Source organism: Balaenoptera borealis (genome assembly GCF_965194805.1).
Source record: "Balaenoptera borealis genome assembly, chromosome: 12".
Taxonomy (NCBI): domain Eukaryota; kingdom Metazoa; phylum Chordata; class Mammalia; order Artiodactyla; family Balaenopteridae; genus Balaenoptera; species Balaenoptera borealis.
Genome location: NC_138869.1, coordinates 74892207 through 74912493, shown reverse-complemented (window position 1 = coordinate 74912493; position 20287 = coordinate 74892207). Strand labels below are relative to the sequence as shown.

General features: G+C 51.4%; 1 protein-coding gene across 2 annotated transcripts in view; it reads left to right on the top strand.

The window, feature by feature from the left end:
- LRFN2 (leucine rich repeat and fibronectin type III domain containing 2) overlaps positions 1-19930 on the top strand; it is a 188408-nt gene extending 168478 nt beyond the window's left edge. For both annotated transcript variants that reach the window (XM_082347817.1, XM_082347816.1), the window contains one exon: positions 7851-19930. In XM_082347817.1, coding sequence (XP_082203943.1) covers positions 7851-8820 — 970 coding nt within the window. In that variant the 3' untranslated portion in view covers positions 8821-19930. The remainder of the gene's footprint in view (positions 1-7850) is intronic.
- The last annotated feature ends 357 nt before the right edge of the window (positions 19931-20287 follow it).

Genomic DNA, 20287 nt, shown 5'->3' with positions numbered 1-20287 from the left:
AGCACTCCTGGGGGGCAGACGAGCTTGAGTCAGGCCTGGGGGAGCCCCAGAGAGACCCCACTGAACTTGGAGGCCCCAGGAATCGAGGGAAGCTGGAAGAACCAAAAAGAAGGGATAAAGCTGTCCAGCGTCATGGAGAGAACGCCTGGGGAGACAGAGAGCGCAGAGGCCCGGACTGAAGCCTTCAAGACCAATTGTCCTGGTGCGGGAGCTGTCCCTGAGCTGGACAAGCCTCCCCGGCCTGGCCCATCTGTTTGGGGCGCCAGGACTCACATAGGAAATGGCAGGATTCCTACCACCTGCCAGAGGGCATAACAAGAGCCCCGGCCAGTAGAACTCTGAGATGGTGGGCTGCCCCCAAGCTGCGCTGTCAAGTGTGGCAGCTGCTGGCCACATGTGACTACTGAGCCCTTGAAGTGTGCCTAACGTGACTGAGGAACTGAGTTTTTAATTTCATTTAAATTTAATTAGTTTGAAGTTCAATTCAAAAGGCCACGTATGGCTACTGTATTGGACGGTGCCGATACAGAACATTCATTTCATTCACCTGCCCTACAGACTGTTTTTGATGGCCTACTATGTGCCGAGTGTTGTTCTAGAGGCTGGGGAAACATCAGGGAACAAAGCAGACAAAAAAGTCTGCTCTTAGGAGTGGAAGGAGAGAGAGAGAGAATTAACAGGAGGCCTGGTAAATAAGCAAATGATAGTGTCTGTCAGGCAATAAAAGTGTAATGGGAAGAGATGGAGCATAGTAAGGGGCTGGGGGGGTCAAGGTAAAGATGGGGGAAGCCCTCAATGTTAAACGGGATGGTCAGAGGAGGTGACATTGGAGCAGAATTGAAAGAGGTGAGGCAGAGAGCATATGGACATCTGGAGAAAGAGCATCCAGGCAAGGGCAACAGGTGGTGCAAAGGCCCTGTGGCAGGAGCACCCTTGGCAACACCCTGAGGAACAGCAGGGAGGCCAGGTGACTGGTGCAGAGTTAGCAGGGTAAGTAGGAGGAGAGGAACTCGGAGGGGTGAGAGGCAGGTCACAGGGGGTCTTGGGGGCCACGTCAGGACTTTGACTACACGAGACAGGCCTCACTGGGGTCATTGAGCAGAGGAAGGGCTTGATCTGATCTGGGTTTTAACAGGATCCCTCTGGCTGCTTGTAGAGGAGAGGTGGGGGGAGGGGAGCAAGAGAGTTCATCCAGAGGCCAATGCAACCAAGAGTTTTGATCCCCACCCTGCCTGCTGTTCTGAGGGCTGTGGGAATGGATATTGGTGTTCTCTGCCTCAGAATCTCAGTCATGTTGAATGTGCCTCCTTTACTTGCCGATGGGGCAAAGTCATTGCCAATAAGACAGAGTGTCTCAGGGCACCCAGGGGAGCCCCATATTCTCAGGAGGGGCACAGGCAGTAGGGCAGCGACAGAGCCTGGCCCCCGCCCCCTGGCCTGTCTCAGAAGTTAATGAGAGGCTCCTGATTCTTGGAGCCATCACTGAGTCACGCCAGCTCTATGGTAATCCTGCTCTGAAGAACAGCCATGGGCCTTCCCCTGTTATCACTCAGGGCCGTGCATTCAGGGAAGGCCAGCATCTGGCACCAAAACCAGAAGAGGGGATTCTACCACTTGTACTGGTATTTCCAGTACTTCTAACGGCTCTCTGATCCTGAGACTAGAAACAACAAATATAAAACAGATCCATAGCACTCTGTCCCACTGAGTTTGAACACAGCCTCAGAATCCTTCTCAAAACTGGCACCCAGCAAATCCTCAGAGTTGGCACACAAGACACAATGTGTTTGCAAGGCCTCTAGGACCTGGCTCCTGGCTACTACCTTGGTGACTTCATTTCCTACCACTCTCCCTTTCCCTCACTCTGTTTCTGTCATACCGGCCTCCTCATGGCTCCTGCCTCAGGGCCATTGCACTGGCAGCTCCTTCTGTGGGAAAACTGCCCACAGACATCCACATAGCTCCCTCACTTCCTTCAGACCTCCCATGAGCATTCAGAAGTAGCAAAACAACCCTCATGGGACTCTCATCTCTACCCCTAATTAGCTATAGGGGGTAAATCAGTTAATACCCGTCTCTAAAATGGGGAGCATAATTCCAAAAGGTACTTCCCAGGGTTATCAAGAGCATTTATTGAAATAATGTGACAGTGCTGGCTTCAAATCTTGGCTAGGCACAAACATTCTCTCTATGAGACCTTGGGCAAATCACTTAACTTCTCTGAGCCTTGATTTCTTCTTCTGTAAAATGGGGATAATAATAGTACCTCCTGCATAGAGTTGCTGTGAGGATTAAATTAGTTAATACAGGTAGAGTACTCAGAACACTGCTTGACATATAGTGTGTTCAGTAAATGTTAGCTGCCTTTGTAGTAATATGTCTCTGGTTTTGATTTTTAATTGCTGTCACATAGTTACCCTGACTCTAAGACTTGCTTCCTGCTACGATCTGATTCTGCTCAATTCAGTTCAAGGTAATACAGTGTAGGGAAGACCACGCTTGGTGGCCTGGCAGCCTTGGCTAACAACGCTGGCTCAGCCGCCTTCCAGCTGTGTGACCTTGAGCAGGTGACCGATCTGCCTGAGCCTCAGTTTCTTCATCTGTAGTGCGGGGATAATTATTCCTACCTCATAGAGTCCGTGTGCAGAATCAGAGACCCAGCCTGTCAAATGCCGGGCTTATAGTACGTACTCAATGAATCGTACGCCAGATAGAACCAGCCACGTCTCCTCTGCTCCCTTGCAGTTGTGCAGGAAAGCAAACAGGCCCCTTTGGGGCTGGCAGGTAGAGGGGAGCCAGGCTGCTTGCCTTGGTTTAATGAGTCCCTTTCATGTGCCCTGAGATGTCATGGCTGGCCAGAGAGGTTGGCAGGCTGGTGATTCTGTGAAGAGCCAGTAATGAGGGTGCAGAGCGGGGGAAGTGGAGTGAGGGCAGCTTGACATGGTGTCTCCAAATTAGTGCTGGGGCTCAGCAGGCAGCCGGTGCATCATCGATGGGGGAGGGGAGGAGGAGAGCACCTAAAAGTGGTGATGCTGGGAGCTGAGGGGGATGGAGGCTGGAGATAAAAGAGGTGGCGTTTGCTGACGGTTCCAGGAAGGCAAGAATCGCATTTCTTGTGTAGACACCAGCACCGACTTCTTCCTCTTACACAAAGACACACGCACCTCTTCAGTCACCCCCACACACACTCACGCCCTCTTTTTCTCTGTCACACCTGCACATAACAGACTTCTCAAGTTCACCTCATCCTATCTGCAGGGGCCTGGATTAACCAGGAGAGGCCAACTACCACAGCAAATGGATGCAAATGCGTAAAGGCCCAAACACGGCAGAATTCGATTTCTCGCTCTCCTGAGAGTCCAGGGCGGTTTACCAGCTTAATCAGGAGGCCTTCCTCACGTGGAGACTCAGGCACCCGGTCTCCAGCATCCCTCGGGTGGACCTTGTTGTCATCTGCCTGGCCAAGGCTGGTCACTGCACCCAGGGTCCAGCCAGCAGAGGGGAAGGAGAGTTGGGCAAGTACTCCCGCTCTTGTAAGGCCTGGGGCAGAGGTGCACACACTGCTGCCACCATATTCCATTGGCCAGAACTCGCCACCTGGACACCACTAAGTGCACAGTTGGCTGGGGAATGCGGTCTGGACTGAGCCCACGAAAGGGGGACAGTAGACTTCGGTGGTCAGCTCATAGGCTTTGCCCTGAGGCCCAGGTGGAGACTCTAAGAACCTCTCCCATCTCCGTTCCCAGATGCCCCAAATAGTAGCTTTAATGGCAGCAGTTAGGAAAGAGCAAACTTGGTCTGCAAGTGTCTTTGGGAAAGGTTACATGGGATGTCCCCTCAGAAGTGTTAGGGGACATGTGGAGCCTCTGGGGGGCTGGGTGGAAGAGGGACAGAGCAGTGACCAGCATTGTCTGGAACTAGAACCTTTGTGTACTATATACAAGTGAACACTTATACACACACACACGCACACACACACACATGCTCACAAATACCCACGCAGCCGGCTCTCAAATGATAGACACGCAGACACGCCCCCCATACATCGTTTCACACACATGCACGCACATTCATCTGCACTCACACACCCCAACACGTATCTACATGCAAGTCCATAAAGATTGTCAGGGGTGTGCTTCAAAGATGTAGAAAACGCCTCTCCCGAGAGATCCTAAGGACCAGGCAGTGTCTAAAGGTCACCAGCTATCGTATTTAACTAAGAATCCCTCACATTTGTACAGGCCTTAATATTTAACAAAGCAGTCTTTCATTCACTGCTCAACTATAGGGTAAATATTTACTCAGCAGTGACGCAAGGCCAGATATGATGATTGGCAACAGAGATGCAAAGGTGAAGACACAGCCCATGTCCTCCGGGGAGACACAGGCATCCACCGAGAAGGGCTCTAGCAGAGGAAGGCAGGGGGGTTGTGGGAGCAGAGAGCAGAGGTTGGGTCAGAGGTGACGTTGAGTCAGGCCTCGAAGGATGAGGTCACCAGGTGGAGAAAGATAAGTGGTTTCTAGGAAGAGGGACTGCTCTACGCAAAGGCGTAAGGTGGTAGATTTGGGGAGTGATGAGTGATTCCGAGAAGGTGGCAAAGTGCTTCCTCCAGCTGGGGTTCTACTAGATAAGATGTGCTACTGCTGGCATCAAGTAATGATAGTTTTTTTCCCAAAGTGCAAGGAAAAAATAAGTTCTTCCTTCTTGTCGTGTAAATTATATGTCCTTGTGTCACCTAGGATTCAGTAAGGAGAAAAAAAAACAAAGAACACTCTAGATAGAAGAGGGAATTCAGTACTGGGGTTGGGTTACAGGTGATGGGATTGTTGAGGGGTCAGCATCACAGAGATTAGCTGCAGCAGGAAGCCACTGCCACCACCCACCCCGCCCAAGGATGGAGGTAATGGAGATGGTTTGATTGGAGCCTAAGATCCAGGTCTCTCTGGCAGGAGGTAGAGGCCCTGGAGCTGGGATCACAGAGGAGGCTCAGGAGGTGAGAGGGAGACACCACTTAAAGCAGAAAAGGGAAGAAATACCTGGCTTCTCCCCTCCTCCCACCCTCCAGTCTTCCTCTGGGGCCTCCAGTGGCCAGCTCTACCTGGGAGGCAAAGGAGCCTGGGAACAGGCAAGGGAGCCTGGGAAATGTAGTTCCTTGTTGTCCATGGGCGGGCAGGTGAAAGGGAAGACAGACCTGAGAGCCAAGAGCAGAATAACCAGTATGCTCCCGTGTGATTTCTTCTTAAACCTCTGCTATCAGCTGTAGAAATCAGCTGTAGATTTGTTTGCTGGTGTTAAACTGTTAGTAGTAGGAATAGTGGGGTCTGCTTCCCAGGATAAGATGTCTAAACACTGAGATGATTTCTGGGCTCGGAGTCCATCTCCTGTGTCCTGGGATTGTGGTGAAGTTTAAATGCAATATTGAATGTGGAAACCCTTGTCACATACCAAGTGTTCAATAAAGCAGCCAGCCCGCCCCCTCCTCCATGGATATGCTCTTCCATCGCTCACGACCCAGAGAGGTGGCGGAACAAGGTGGGTCAGAGTGGACAGGAGCCGGACTGCCTGAGATTGAATGCCAGCTCTGCCATGTTACATCTGCTTAATACCTCTGCAGAGCAAGGGTCACGACAGTGGCTGCTTCAGAGAGTTGCCGTAGGGCGAAGTGAGTTGATAGAAGTAGGACACCGAAAACAGAGCCTGGCACACACTTGCCATTAAGTGTTTGCTCTACTCTTGTCACCGTTCTGGGTGTGCACAGCTCCTTCACATCACTTCCCTGAGGGGGGAGGAAGTGGGCCCGTGTAGCCCTGGGCTCTGCACAGCAGTTGGCCCAGCAGAACTGAGGTCCTGCTGGTGGAGGAGCGTGAGCCTTAGTGGGCTCTGAATATTGCTCCAGGGAAGGGCGTGGCTGACCTGCCACAGGCCCGGGGCGGGGGGTGCAGTTTTCACTGAGATGAGGAAAAACATCCGAGTTTGTGGAAAGGCATAAGACTAGACTGTGGATCTAGAAGCTAGTGTTAAAGCCCCAACTGCCTCATTTGGCAGTCCCAGCTGTGTGACCTGAGGCAAATCACTTAGCCTCTCTGAGCCTTGGCCATTCCTCCTCTGTGACGTGAGGACACAGCATTACCATGATGCCCAGGTGAGACAGATAGACCTAAAGGGCTGGCTTGGAGGGCGCATGCTGGATCTGGGCCCCAACCTCCTCCACCCGCCTCTTCTGCCCCATGCACTGTAGCTATGGCTTGGGGATGGGGACGGGGGCAGAGGACTAAATTTCTTCCATGTGGCTTCTCCAGCAGCTGTGCGGGCCAAGAGTGAGGAGGGAGGCAGCAGCCTCCAGGGCTGCCCACTGACGGGTTGTCAATACCTGCCTGTCAGTCCCAGCCTCCGTGCATAGTTCCCAGGTGGAAGTGTTCAGGGTCCAGTATTTCATATTTGAGATCTCAATTAAGCTGCCTGGCTCTGGGTGTGAGGGATTGACAGGCATGGATGGCGCCCTGGATTAGTAGGGGACAGGAAAACGGAGGGCTCTTTGAGAGTGGAGGGCAATGGGGAAGGCTGCAGAGATGTGGCACCTTCAGGCCGAGGTATTTCTGCAGGAGTGTTTATGGGGTGAGACAGGTGTCATTTCTAGGGACCCCCACCAGAAGGCATGATACTTGCACAAAGGCCTTAGAGATCACGGTTTGCATCCACGCTTCCTGAAGGTCCAGGCAGAAGGGGCCCAGGCTATGGTGGACGGGCCCCAGTGGGGGGAGACTGCTTCCCCCTCAGACCCTTCCTTAAGGTGAGAGACCAGTCAAGGCCTCCCCGACCAGTGATACCCTTTCCCAGGTGTCTTTGGATGCGCCTGGCCTGCGATGGCAGTGATGGAGGACCCGTCCCCTCCCTCTGAGAAACAGTTGCCCACCATTCTTCAACATTGCACCGTGCCCTTCCCCTCCAAGCAACACCCCCACTTCCCACCTCCAGTTTTCTTCTGCTTAGACCCCAGTCTGCACCAGCGAGCGTTCTCCCTCCCGAGGCATGAGAAAGCCATGTGGAGATGAGGATGGAGTTGGTCCCTGAGGGCAGGACCTTGTCTGTGACTCAGTACAGCGCCAGGCTCAGAACAAGGCTCAGTCAATGCTGAGGAATCTCCCAGGACAGACAAGGGGTGGACCCAGCCTCTGGGAGGGTGCTGAGGGGCCAGGGCCGACCTTACTCTCACCCCCACTGCCCAGAGACCCAGGGACTATCTGCAGCAGACAAGGCAGAAGTGGGGAGGTGGGGAGTCGCTTTTGTTCAGGTTTTGCTTCTTCACACCTTTAATCTCTCTGCCTCTCCTGTCCCTCCCTCTGCCCCTCCCCATGTGCTTCCTCTCTCCTCTGTGCTTAATCTCTCCCCTTTCTTCCCTGAACCTCCATCTCTAACCAATTTCCACTGTCTCTACCGTCAACTATCCCCCGTCTCATTCCCTTCTTTTATTCCACATCTTCTGGGTTGTTCCTGCACCTGATCGCCGATGTCTTTCTCTGTGTACCTGCTTCTGGCGCTTCCACCCTCCACCCCGGAATCTTCCTCTCTCGTTTCCCTTTTCACCCCAACCTGTCTCTGTTGTTTCACCCGGGTCCCCCTCCTCCCCCTCCTCTCTGTCTCCCCGTCTCTCCCTTTTCCTGTCTCTCCACCTGTCACCCTCTTCTGCTCTGCCTCATTCTCTCTGTGTCCCTGCACCTGTGGCTCTCTCTCCCTCTCCATCTCTCCTGTCTCTGTCACCCTCTCTCTTTTTTCTGCTTCTCCTCTGTCCCCCCATCACCCTACTGTCCCTCACCATCCCTCCCCCTCTGTGCCCACCCACCCCCCGCAGGATGATCCCAGCCTCCAACAAGGCCTTCGTGGTCAACAACCTGGTGTCAGGGACTGGCTACGACCTGTGCGTGCTGGCCATGTGGGATGACACGGCCACCACGCTCACGGCCACCAACATCGTGGGGTGCGCCCAGTTCTTCACCAAGGCCGACTACCCGCAGTGCCAGTCCCTGCACAGCCAGATCCTGGGCGGCACCATGATCCTGGTCATCGGCGGCATCATTGTGGCCACGCTGCTGGTCTTCATCGTCATCCTCATGGTGCGCTACAAGGTCTGCAACCAGGAGGGCGCCGGGAAGCCGGCGGCCACCGTCAGCAACGTGCACTCGCAGACCAATGGGGCTCAGCCCCCCGCGCTGGGCAGCGCACCCAGCGGGGCCCCCGCACCCGGGCCGCCCAAGGTGGTGGTGCGCCACGAGCTCATGGACTTCAGCGCCGGCCTGGCCCGAGGCAGCGACTCCTCTTCCTCCAGTTCCCTGGGCATGGGGGAGGCTGCAGGGCTGGGACGGGGCCCCTGGAGGCTCCCACCCCCTGCCCCCCGCCCCAAGCCCAACCTTGATCGCCTGATGGGGGCCTTCGCCTCCTTGGACCTCAAAAGTCAGAGAAAGGAGGAGCTGCTGGACTCCAGGACTCCAGGCGGGAGAGGGTCTGGGACGTCGGCCAGGGGCCACCCCTCGGACCGAGAGCCATTGCTGGGGCCGCCCACGGCCCGGGCCAGGAGCCTGCTCCCCTTGCCCCTGGAGGGCAAGGCCAAACGCAGTCACTCCTTCGACATGGGGGACTTTGCGGCTGCGGCTGCAGGAGGGGTCGCCCCTGGTGGCTACAGCCCCCCTCGGAAGGTCTCGAACATCTGGACAAAGCGCAGCCTCTCTGTGAACGGCATGCTCTTGCCCTTTGAGGAGAGTGACCTGGCGGGGGCCCGGGGAACTTTTGGCAGCTCCGAGTGGGTGATGGAGAGCACGGTGTAGGCCTGGTGGGGGGGTGGGGTGGGCATCCTCCCTCCCACCCTGTCAGGGTGAGAGAAGAGGAAAGCATCTTTACCCACAAGTCTTTGTGGCGTTTCCATGGTGATGTTTACATCCAGGGACAGTTTTGTCTCCCTGTCAATGGCCTCCCCTCCCCACCACACCACTCACACCACCTTCCCAGGCCAGTCCCCCACCGCCAATTGGGCTGTGCTCAGGGAAAGCAGACTCGATGGCTCAAATGTCAGACTAAGCCCTGAGTGTTTGGAAAGGTGGGGCTCCTGCCTTTCTAATCACAAATGTAGCCTATAAGCAAGCGCCTTTGCATTGCTGATGGTTCCGGTGTTGTTTTTATTTCTTAACTTATTTCTTCCACTTCCCCAACTCCTCCTCTTCAGTGACACGGATAATGGAGAGTTTACTCTACACACGAAAGCGGGTTCCCAGCAGCCCTGGTGGTGGGCGATCATTGCCAATTGAGAAGAGCAGGGAATAATTTGGGTTGCACGTTTGTTTGGGGGAAGACTGGAGTCCCCCGCCCAGACGCCTCATTATTCCCAAGAGTCCCCACACTTGGGAGGGATGAGTGACCTCCCCCATCCCTGGCCCAGCTTCCTCTGCTTCTCAAACACCCATCACATCAGCTTAAACTAGAAGGGTAACTTCCAGAACTCTACGTGCGGGAGAGGGAGAAGGGTTTGTATGAGACACAAGGGCATAAGGGATGTTAACTTTTGGAGTTGCTTTGGGATTTTTGCCTCTTTTGGGGGAAGCTGGGACAGGGAGTCTCCATGGACATGGGGTGGGGGGGGCAAGAGGGCTTCTCTTAATTAAGGAGAGCAGAGTGGGGTGGCAGAAGGAGCACTGGACACGGGGTCCAAAGCTCTGAGTTTGGGTTCCAGAGCCACCACCGAATAACCAGCTAAACACAGTGGGCAAGACCCTTTCTCTCTTTGGACCTCAGCCTCCTAATTCATAAAATACTGCGATTATACCAAGTCTCCAATTCCCTTCCAGCTCGAAGGACTAAGGACTCTTCATGACTAAATGAACTGTAGGGTTTTGAAGCTTGAAGAGGTGTTTGCGATCATCTCATCCTTAACCCTCTCTTCCTTTCCCCCAAGGGTCTAAAGGACTTGCCCAAGGTCACATAGTGCATTAGTGATCAAGTCAGGGCAGGACCCAAGGCCACTTACCTCCTGGGGGTGGTGCTTGAAATCCATTACCCTGTCTTCACCGTAGCTAGGGTGTTTCTATGTCCAAAGTCTGTCCCTTGTTTGTTCCTGAAGAAGGTGGCTCAGGGTGGGACATGGGGACACGGGGGATGCCTTCCATGGATGCCATTCATGAGGAGGATCCATCATGGAAATGACAGGATGGCGATGGGAGGGGCACACGGGCTCCTTTCCATCTAGGGATTGACTCCCACACTCCCAGACAGTGGCCAGAGGGGGCAGACGAGACGTGGCGGGGGAGAAAAGGCTTTGGAAGAATCTGAAGGTCTTTCCCCGCATCTCTGTCTCTCCTGGTCTCTGTCTGTTCCAGGTCTCTCCTCATTGTCAACGCACTACCTCTCCCCACCTCATTCTTTCCTCTCCCAAGCATCTGCCATAGATCTCTAGCCTCTGTCTCTTGTTCTCCCTCCTTCTGCCACTTGCTGACTACACAGCCTACAAAGCATACAGGTGAGTCCATTTGGGGCTGAAACGTTCTAATGGGCTCAGACCTGGAGCTGAGCTGGTGGTCCCCAACCCCGCCCAGAACACACAGGGAGAGGGCGGGGAGCTGTCTATGCAGGACTGCCTTCTGGCTCCTCCCAGGAGCCTCCAAATCCCATGCCTTCGTCCTTCTCCCCCTCCTCCTTTCTCTCCTCCCCTTCCCTCTACTCTCCTGTCTTCATTCTTTTTCTCCTGGTGCCTCTCTGCCTCCCCCAGTCCCTTTCTGGTCCTGACCAGGACATTAACAGATCAGGCCATTAACAGACCAGGCCAGTCTCTTCCTGAGACCACAAGCTAACTTTCAGCCCGGGTGCCAGAGCACATGCTTTCTGCAGTCATGAGGGCGCCCCTAGCCTCGGTGACTTGATATTTCTCCCATCCTCCCTCTTTCTTGGACCCGTTTTCCTCCACTCCTTTTTCCCTCTGCACTTTCTCACTAAGCCTTTCTAAATGTAGCCATTGAGGAAGTGACCCCAAATACCACCTCTCTTTTTGCCTTTGGGTTCAGATGCCCAGAGGGAAAGTGGTGGACATCGGAAGGGGGGGAATCAACTGTCTGTCCTCATCAGCGGCTCCAAGCTCTGTGGTGACATGGTATGTACTCACGCTTGTGTTTGTCAGGTTTCTGACTTGGAGTTTTGGAAAGTGACATCCCTGTGGGCAGAATACAAATGCCAATCTTCTCTTTTGCTAAAAAAAAAAAAAAAAGTACAGTAAAATGTACAGTTTTAAAAACAACAACGGATCACACTTCTTGGGAGAGAGAAAAAAAAGAACATTCCTGTGTCTGTGAATGTCTGTTGTTTATTTCTCTGGAAACGCTGTGGTTTTCTGAAGGTGGCTTTGAGGTGGCATTTTCCCTTACACCTGTGTTTGGTACCGCCTAGTGAGAGCCTGCTTCCTGCCAAGTTCACGTATAAGATGGGAGCCTTCTGAAATAAGAGAGAATGGGTCCGCCCTCCTGGAGTAAAGGTCAGTAGAGGGTCTGGAATTAAGCTCCAGGCTAGGAAGGAATAGTCCATCTCCGGCTACACCCTGATCCCTCCATTCTGTCGCCTTCCAGCCCTGCCTCCTTTTCCCCGGATGGCCACTACCGCGCGTAGCCACTAGGGGAGCCCGAGTACCTTCCACCCACTTTGAGCCCAAGGTGGCATTTTTTCAAAAGGGTCTTTTACTGGGGAACCAGGACAACAAACCAAAGCACAGACCCACGGTAGAGAAACAAATGAGCTTCTGGAACACAGCTTCCTGACCCTATCTTCCTCTAGTGTCTAGGTCATCACTGTCCAAGAGGATTAAAGTGTGAACCTCACTGTAATTTTAAATTTTCTAGTAGCCCATTAAATCAAGTATAAAGAAACAGGTGAAATTAATTTAACAATATAGTTTATTTAACCCAATATATAAAAATATTTTCATTTCAACGTATAATCACTATAAAATGATTAATAAGATATTTTACTCTTTTTTTTTGTACAAAGTGTTGGGAATCTGATGTGTGTTTCACATGGCACATCTCAGTTCAAACCAGCTGCCTTTAAAGTGCTTGAGAGCCACATGGGGCTGGTACAGTGCAGCTCTACACATACAACCACTGACTTGCAAGCACAGCTTCTGGAAGGGGAAGGAAGCTAACGGTTACTGAGCACCTACAGTTCCAGGTCCTGTGTTGCTGCTTCACATGCATGTCTCGCTGAATCCTCACTGCAGCCTCTCAAGGTAACTATTATTATGCCAGTTTTACAAATGAAGGGGCTGAGGCTCAGAGGGCTTAAGTAACTTGCCCAAGGTCACACATGGCTGCAAGCCTTAGCTCTTCGCATGACATCACACGGCCTCCCCTATCCTTTCTTCCTCCCTTCAACTCATTCGTTACAGACTGTATTTTATACTGACTGAAGTACTCAAATTTATAGCCTGATCGGGAAACCCTGGGTTTGGCCCAAAGGTCTGCTAAAATTCTCAGAGTGTTGACTCCAGGCAAGGGCCCCTTGGTTAAGTGGTTTCCTCTGACCCCTGCATTAGCCTTTCTGGCCCTTTTTGGCTTGTAACACATTCCCATCCCAGGAAAATTCCCCTGATCATCCCTTCTCCTGGCCTGGTGACCTCTAGAGGTCCCTTGTTTAATAGCTTTCCAACCTCCAGCCTCATCTGACCCCCTCTGCCCTGAAAACCTGTAACTTTGTACCCTTAAGACAGAAAACCTAACACCAGCTCACTTTAATGTCCAAACCCATCTTCTCGCCTCTTCCTAATTCAAAACTTTTGTCCCTATCAGGAGAGATGCTTGCCTACCCAGATCCTCTTTCCTGACAGAGAGAAGCCTTTAGCTCTCTGATCTCTCACAGAAGAGAGGTAGCTGATACACTCTGAGCCTGGCTGGATTACTGAGTTTCTGGCAAGTGTTCGACCCCCTCTCCCCAAGTTCTTGATAATGACACATCCCTCAGATTCCCCTCAAAGGAGATTTTTTTCATTTTGCCATAATTACAGCATTGAAATTCCAAAATAACTTAGACTCGCTTTTTTTTTTTTTTTAAGGGACATCATTTCTAACCAGGTAAGAGGAAGGTCACTGTCTCAGATGTCCCCCTTCCCAAATGGGTAGTAACTTTTCTCCCAGAGTCTGTGGGTATAGACTTTTCATAAGTACAGCCTGAGTACTTCCGTGTCTTCTGTTCTCTGTTCTCAGTGTGTCTGCAGTAAAGGTCTCAGGGCTTCAGCAAACTGGGTGGGGTTTCCTCTGTTCTTGCAGCCGTGGGGGTTTGCAAACGGCTGCTGGTAAAATAGACACACTTATTCAAAAGAAAAGACTTTTGGCAGGCAGCAGTCAAAACCTGAACACACAATTTTATACAGCACACCCAGATCCCAAACCCAGCAACGTTCCGTGTGATGCAGCTGGCAGCAGGAGAAGTTCGTTGTGACAAGAAGGCTTCTCACAGGTAAACACCTGAGGCTTCTACTTTTGCGTAATAGAATCAGACCCATCCAGGTTGCTCTGCAAACATCTCAAAGGAACACTGCCCCCTTCTCAGTTTAAAAATATCTACTTGTGCTTTCGGCCTTTAAACCAAAGATCTTATTTTCTCAGCTTATTTCATTATCTTATTTCAGGTCCCCCAACTCACAGCCAGTGAATGTTTACAAGGCTCATGGGTTTCCCTTCCCTGCAGCCTCTGGCAGAGGGAAATTGATATTCTTCCCAACAGACCAAAGAGGGGAGCTGAGCTTTACCTCTGCAGCTATCCTGTGATCCCCGTCCTGGCCAGTCAGCATCTTCCCACAGGTGCAACAGCCATGTCCTCATTTGGGACAACGTTTGGCATCTTTCTTCTGCTCGCTGACTCCGGGGAAATGGGCCCAGATTGCAGGCTCTTGTCTGGTTATTTTCCTGTTTTTGTTGGGATAACTGATCTGATCCCTTTAGCCAACAGTCAAATGTAGTCCGAGTGACGCAGAGCCAGCATTCTCTCCACCATTTTGTGCTGGAGTCTCTCTGGGGCTGCAGCAAGGAAGATCTCACTAGCCAGCCCCTTTCTGAGATGTCAGTGTCTCCCGCAGTCACCCACTTGGTTCCCTACTGATGAGGGGGTGAATCTGGCATTACACCCATCTCCATGGGATCCCCAAGCCCATCTGGTCCACAGCCAGTCAGCCTACTGACCAGCCTCCCACAGCCCTGGGCCCCTCCGTCCAGGCTGCCCATCTGCTTAGGTGATGACGATCATACCCCCTCTTCTTTTGCCACCTCCTCTGTAACATGTGTTCATCAGTGCTCCCTGGAGCACCCAGCAACGACTCCAGCATTTATATGTTTTGCAAGGGTGAGTTTTCTTTCCTTTGAATGGCCAGTGCTATCTCCGAGATGTCCCCTGTTCCCCAAACCGTGGTTACCTCTGTCAGCTGACCTTCCTGAGACCATTCCCACTTTCTCATGAGACAAAACCTCTGAGCCCCACACCTGTCCCCTCAGTCACTGACTTGGCATGTCCTGGTAACAAGCAAGTATCTTGCTCACCATCTGAGAAGGAATATTACCGAGAAGAAGAGAATTAAGCCCTCATTTACATCCAGTAATCTTGAATGTTCCCCTCCTGGGTTCTCTGTCATACTTTTTCCCACATATTCCTTTGGGGAATCTCTCAAGGATATGATTCTGCCTGTCTACCAAGGATGGCCTCGTTGCCTTACCTACCCTGACTAATTATGAGAAAGTTCTTATCCCTTCATTAGGTTGACACAAGGTTGGCATTTTCCGAGTGGATGTTGAACTGCAAAATTAAATTGACAACAGCTGTTCACTGAGTTTCCTATGTGCCATGCACTATTCTAAGAGCTTGCTATAGATCATTTCACTTTATCATCAAAACGATTCAGTCAAGTGGGTATCATTATCATCCCCACTGGGGAAGCTAAGGTAGAGAGGGGTTAAATAACTTGCCGAAGGTCACACAGCTAGTGAGTGGCAGAGCTGGGTAAACACTCAATACATTGATTTACACTGAAGTTATTAACAGAACTGCACAGACCATTAGAAATGCAGAGCTGGCTGGGTTTCAGGTCAAAGGCCTGAGTCCTGGTATATAAACCTTGAATTTGAGAAAACAGTCCAGCAGAAAAAGTGAGAGAGTTGGAGAAATCAGTGCTGTGTGTTTTCAGCACACATTTGCTGACCTACTGTGTGCCCTGCACTGTGGCCGGTATCGAGAGAAATCAAAATAAAAGTGAAGGACACGGGGCATGCACTGGAGAGACTTACACACTTCCGAGGGGCAGGGACATTCGCTGGTTTCTAGATCTCTGGTTTTACAAAGATGGCCTGTTTTCACTCGTTTTGAGATAACCTATAGCTCTGAAGAACCCACTATCCAGGAGGAGATGGATGGGTGGATGGATTGGCCAGAAACCCACGTGGCACCTCTGGCTGGAAGAATTCACTAGATTTTAATTTCCAAAGGGACCAGCATGGAGAAGTGAATGGCTTTGGGTCAGATGGGCCCAGCCAGGCCTGGAATCCTGTACTGGACAAGCAGGGACAGAGGAGACAATTCTAGCTGCCCAGGAGCTTCTGAGGTGGGTGGGAGGGGGGACGAGACAACAAAGCAGTCCTGGAAGAGGGCAGGAGGGGCAGTTGCAAAGAACTGGAGGGTCCTGAGTAGCCCAAGGCAGGTGCAGTTGCTCCTGGTGGGGAGGGGCCATCCAGTGGGAGGAGCTGGATTCAGAGCCTATTTCTTGGCCTGAGTTTCCTTTCCTGTAAAATATCAATGGTAAGCATCAACTTCAGTAAGTACGCCTGAGGAGTTACCATTTAGTTATATAGATCACACATCAGGTTGGAAAAGGCAGAGTGATAAAAGTCATTATTATTGATGGTATGCATCATTGAAAACATTATTATAAATTATAGCACATTAGTGATAATAATAGGTATCTCAAGTTCACCGAATCCCAGGACTCACAGAGCTATTAGAGGTCATCCACTCTAGCCTCCCTCAGTGGGTATTAGAATCCCCTGTTCAATATCCATGAAAACTGTTATTAATCTTACTACAGGCAAGATCGTGCAGGAGGAATTTGAGAATTTACCCAGGCAGGCTGTGGCTCCCTGCACTCCAATCAGACCAGTGCCGGATGGTTATGTTTCCGTATTCCTGGTGGGCCCTTGCAGAACCATTATTCCTGCCTTCACGAGAAATCCAGAGCCCAGAGAGAAAGCAGCTTTCAGAGACTGCTGTGGCCAAACCACAGGTAGGTAGGAAACCAGGTACAGAGCCAGGGCCCTGCCTGGGAAAATCTGCGGAGGGGCTGTTCCCCTGCTGAGTCAACGCTGATCATGACATTGAGAGAAGGAAGGAGGTAGGAAAGGGGCAGAAAGCACATGGTAGCCTCTGCAGCCCCTGATACTCCTTTGTGTTCTGAGATCCACTGTCCCAGCAGCTAGAAGGACCTGGAAGATTCCAGACCTCTCCCCTGGGTTCCCTCACTCATCGGTTCCCCAATCCCTGCTCACACTTCACCCTTGTCTCACATCTGGCATAGTGACGAAAATCTAACAACCAGGGCTCTGGAATGACACAAATGCTGCCACTAAAAATCTCCCATTGGCTTTTCTTTATTCCTTTGGGTAAAAAGACTTTTTCCCTTCTACAATGTAAATACCCATGGGAAGACTCTGCCAGGTGCCAGGTAAGCCATCCAGGGAGAGGCCGGCTCTGTTCAAGGATGTAGAGTGGGCCAGAGGGTCCCCACTTGAGTCCGGCGGTGAGCACTTCCCGAGGGGTGGTGGGGTGACCCCAGGCAGCCTCTCCTTAACATCCAGGTCTCCTGTAGCACAAACAACATCCACCTGCCTGAGGAGGGAAGATTAAGATTGGCTCCCAGCTGGGTTTTTACTTCTGAAGCAGCACATTAGTCCCAACTTGAATGAGGAAAGAACGTTAGAGAAATATTTCACTCCATCTGGAGGTCAGAGGGGGCTGGCTAGAGTGTGCATAGCTGGACAGGCCCCTTGGGAGAGCTGATGGTGCACAGGTGCTTCAGGAAGGGCAGCAGGACATGATGCTGGGGATTAGGTGACCCCCACACACCAAGAGCTTGGCTTCCATGTCGAGAGTAAATGGAGACAACTGTGGGTCACCCCAGAGGTCTGGGAGGAGGTGGAGAGGACCTCAGCAGCAATCAAGGGGCCAAATTCTTCCTTGATCTTCACACTTTCAAGCGTTCTGATGAGATTCTACCTTCTGAGGAATCCTGCAAACAGCTGTAGCTTAGTTCAGCCCTGACCCGTTAGGGAAGCAGAGGCTGGGACTTTTCTCTTGAGCTCTAGGGCCTTCCACCTCCCTAAGATTTCTGGAAAGTGCGGCTTTGCGCCAGGCATGAAAAAGCCAGATCTTCTTGTCTGAACACCTCCATCTTCGGTTTGGAGTAAAGAACAAGATGGAGTGGGCCCAGGCAAGAGTATCCAATTCCAGGGGTGGTCAACCAAGTTTCCTTCCCTACCTCCAACTTGTCTGCAGAATCATGAGAGATGAAACATAACTGGAGACATTTAAGATACACAGTCGGCAGCAGAGTTAGACTGTACAGCGTCTCACTATTACAAATAAATTCTTTCACGTGGATTATCATTCCTTCCATTCCTTACCTAAAAACTCCAATTTACACATTACTGCTTTCCCCACTTTATAGATTTTCCAGATTGAGGATGAAAGTTGTCCATTTCCCCCCAAGTTCTTATAGAGCTTATAAAGCAGAAGTGGGTCTCAAACCTTGTATCTTCTGACCCCACAACTGGAGTTCTCTTCATGCCACACCACTGACACTCAGCCGGTACAGTGCTGGCTGCCACAATAGGTAGGAAGGCAGCCAGAGGTAGGAAAGACAGTAGCCCCACAAGCAAGTCTTGGAGAGGCAGACAAAGGCTATAGGACCCTGGAAAGTTGAGAGATAGGGCTGAGAAGGGCAGCTCTGCCAGGGGTTCTCTGTGGACATGAGGCTCTCTCAGCCCTCCAGGGCCAGTCCAGCTGGGACAGGGGTTAGACACCATTGTCCACTGTGGGCTAAGCAACAAAGGAGGGACGTGAGACGGGTCCAGGCAAGGACGAGTAGGGCAGGGATGAGGGGCAGGACCAGAAGAGGTTTTGGGAGGACACAGCTGCACAGGTCCGAGGTGTGGATCCAGCCCGTGTGCCGTCCACATCTAGAAGAGGGGGGAGGAGCAGAGGACAGGGCTTGGGCTCCACATGGAGTGTCCTTGAGGGCCCTCTACCTAGTGAGGCCAGAAGGCTAGCAGGGCCCATCCGGGAGTTGAGGTCGTTTTCAGGATTCGAGTGATTGTGCTGTACGCTCTGAGGCTCTAGTTCCTCAAAGGAACTAGTCCGGCAAAGACTCTTGACCCCGTGTAGGAAGAGAGAAGCACACTGGAAAATCGTGGCTATGTCTACACCTGCATTTCAAGGTCTAGTGAAGGAAGGAAGGGCTGGCTTCTCCATGAATACTGGAGGCTTCGGGGCACAGCCTCACCATCAAGTCCGCTTGTCCCTTCCAGGTCTCCACGAGGGGATGGCTGGAGACTAAATGAGTGGAGGATGGTGGAAGGCAATGAGCCCCAGGCCTTTCAGATTGTTCCAGGTGCACTGACCTGTCACACCCAGTCTCCGGGGGGCGGGCTGTTGCACAGAAGGATGGAAGTCTTTCAGAAAGTTTTATGGTATCTGGGTTGGTCTTGAACCAGCTACGGGAGGGAGGACTTGGGAATCTTTCCTTTTGGTTGTGACACACCATAAATAGGCAAGCTCTTGACAGAATACAAAGGACTGTCCAAGCAGGAGCGAGGGAACTAGTGTTATTTACCAACCAGTGTAGTAAGCACCTCATAAATGGGTTAGATCACCCATTTTCTCACTGAGAAAACAGACACGCAGGCAGGTGTTAATGACTTGCTGCCAGGTCATACAACTAGTTAGGGGGAGGGCTAGGTAATCACTTGAAAACTGGAGTTGCCCCAAAGTAACCTATGGAACAGCAAAGGACATTAGAATATCAGGAAATTTTCTGGAAAGTGAGCAATGAGGGTTAAGAGCAAATGTAACATTAAAAAGCAGAAGACATGGAGAAATGGATTGAGCAAATATCTAGTGACTTCTCTGTGCCTGTCCCAGTGCCTCCTAAGAGTCCTTAAACTTTGTCCTGACAAACTGAGCGTTAAATAATCCCCAGATGCCTGTTTTCTTTTTTGTTTTCACTTTCCAAAGTGTGAGGGTTGGAGACAGGGGAGGAGTAATATAGCAACAACAAGGCAAGTACACTGCATACCCCCTCGCTCAAGGGAGTTGGGTCTTTTTCCCGTTTCAGTATCCTCATCTGTAAAATAGCATAGTATCTCTCTACCTCCAATGATTTTTGTGTTTGTAAATCACAGAGCTCTATACAGTACAAATAACCCATAGGATTTGAGAAGTGACCAATTCATGATGAGTAATGACATGGATCAATGATAACACTGTTATAAATTACAGGACATTAGTGATTATTATATGCATATCAGGCCCAGAGTCTTAGGGCTGGAAAGATCAGAGGTCTCCAAATAAGCCCTCCTCCATGCACCGATATCCCTGCCAGGTGGTAACATGATTATAAATGAGTCCATACCTTTAATTCCGAAGTCCACCAAGGAAGAGAATAGATGAAGAACACATGAAGAACTCACGCCCTGTGCGTCAATGAGCTCCAGGTTTCTACAGACTCCACCATTACTGCTCCTTAGAAGGCCCCCAGAGTCATAACAGAAGACAACTCCCAGAATACTCTGTGGTCACCACTGGGGTAGAAGAGAACAGAACCAGGGCCCCAGATGGGGAGTCTTAGGGATGTCTGTTCTCTTGCCAGATCAGGTATGGGAGAGGGGCAGGGGCACCGGGCAGCCTCTGAGGCCCCAGTAAGCTGATGTTTTGTGTTCTGGGACTTTCACTCCCAGGTGTGGGATCCAGGAGAGTTGCCCCCACCTCGCAGGTGCACAGCACAGGCCGATGATGCGTACTTGTACTCCTCCATTCCCACTCTAATGAGGACAACAGCCCCCTCCATGCCCTCCCACCTGTGATTTGTTCCAATTCTCCCTTTATCCTCAATCAAGGACTAAAAGAACAAAGTTATAAAAATAGTAACTAATAAATTCCAGGACCTCAACATGAATCACTGTTTACCCACTCCTACACCCTTCCTCGTGACCTGACATTCTGGTGGATAAA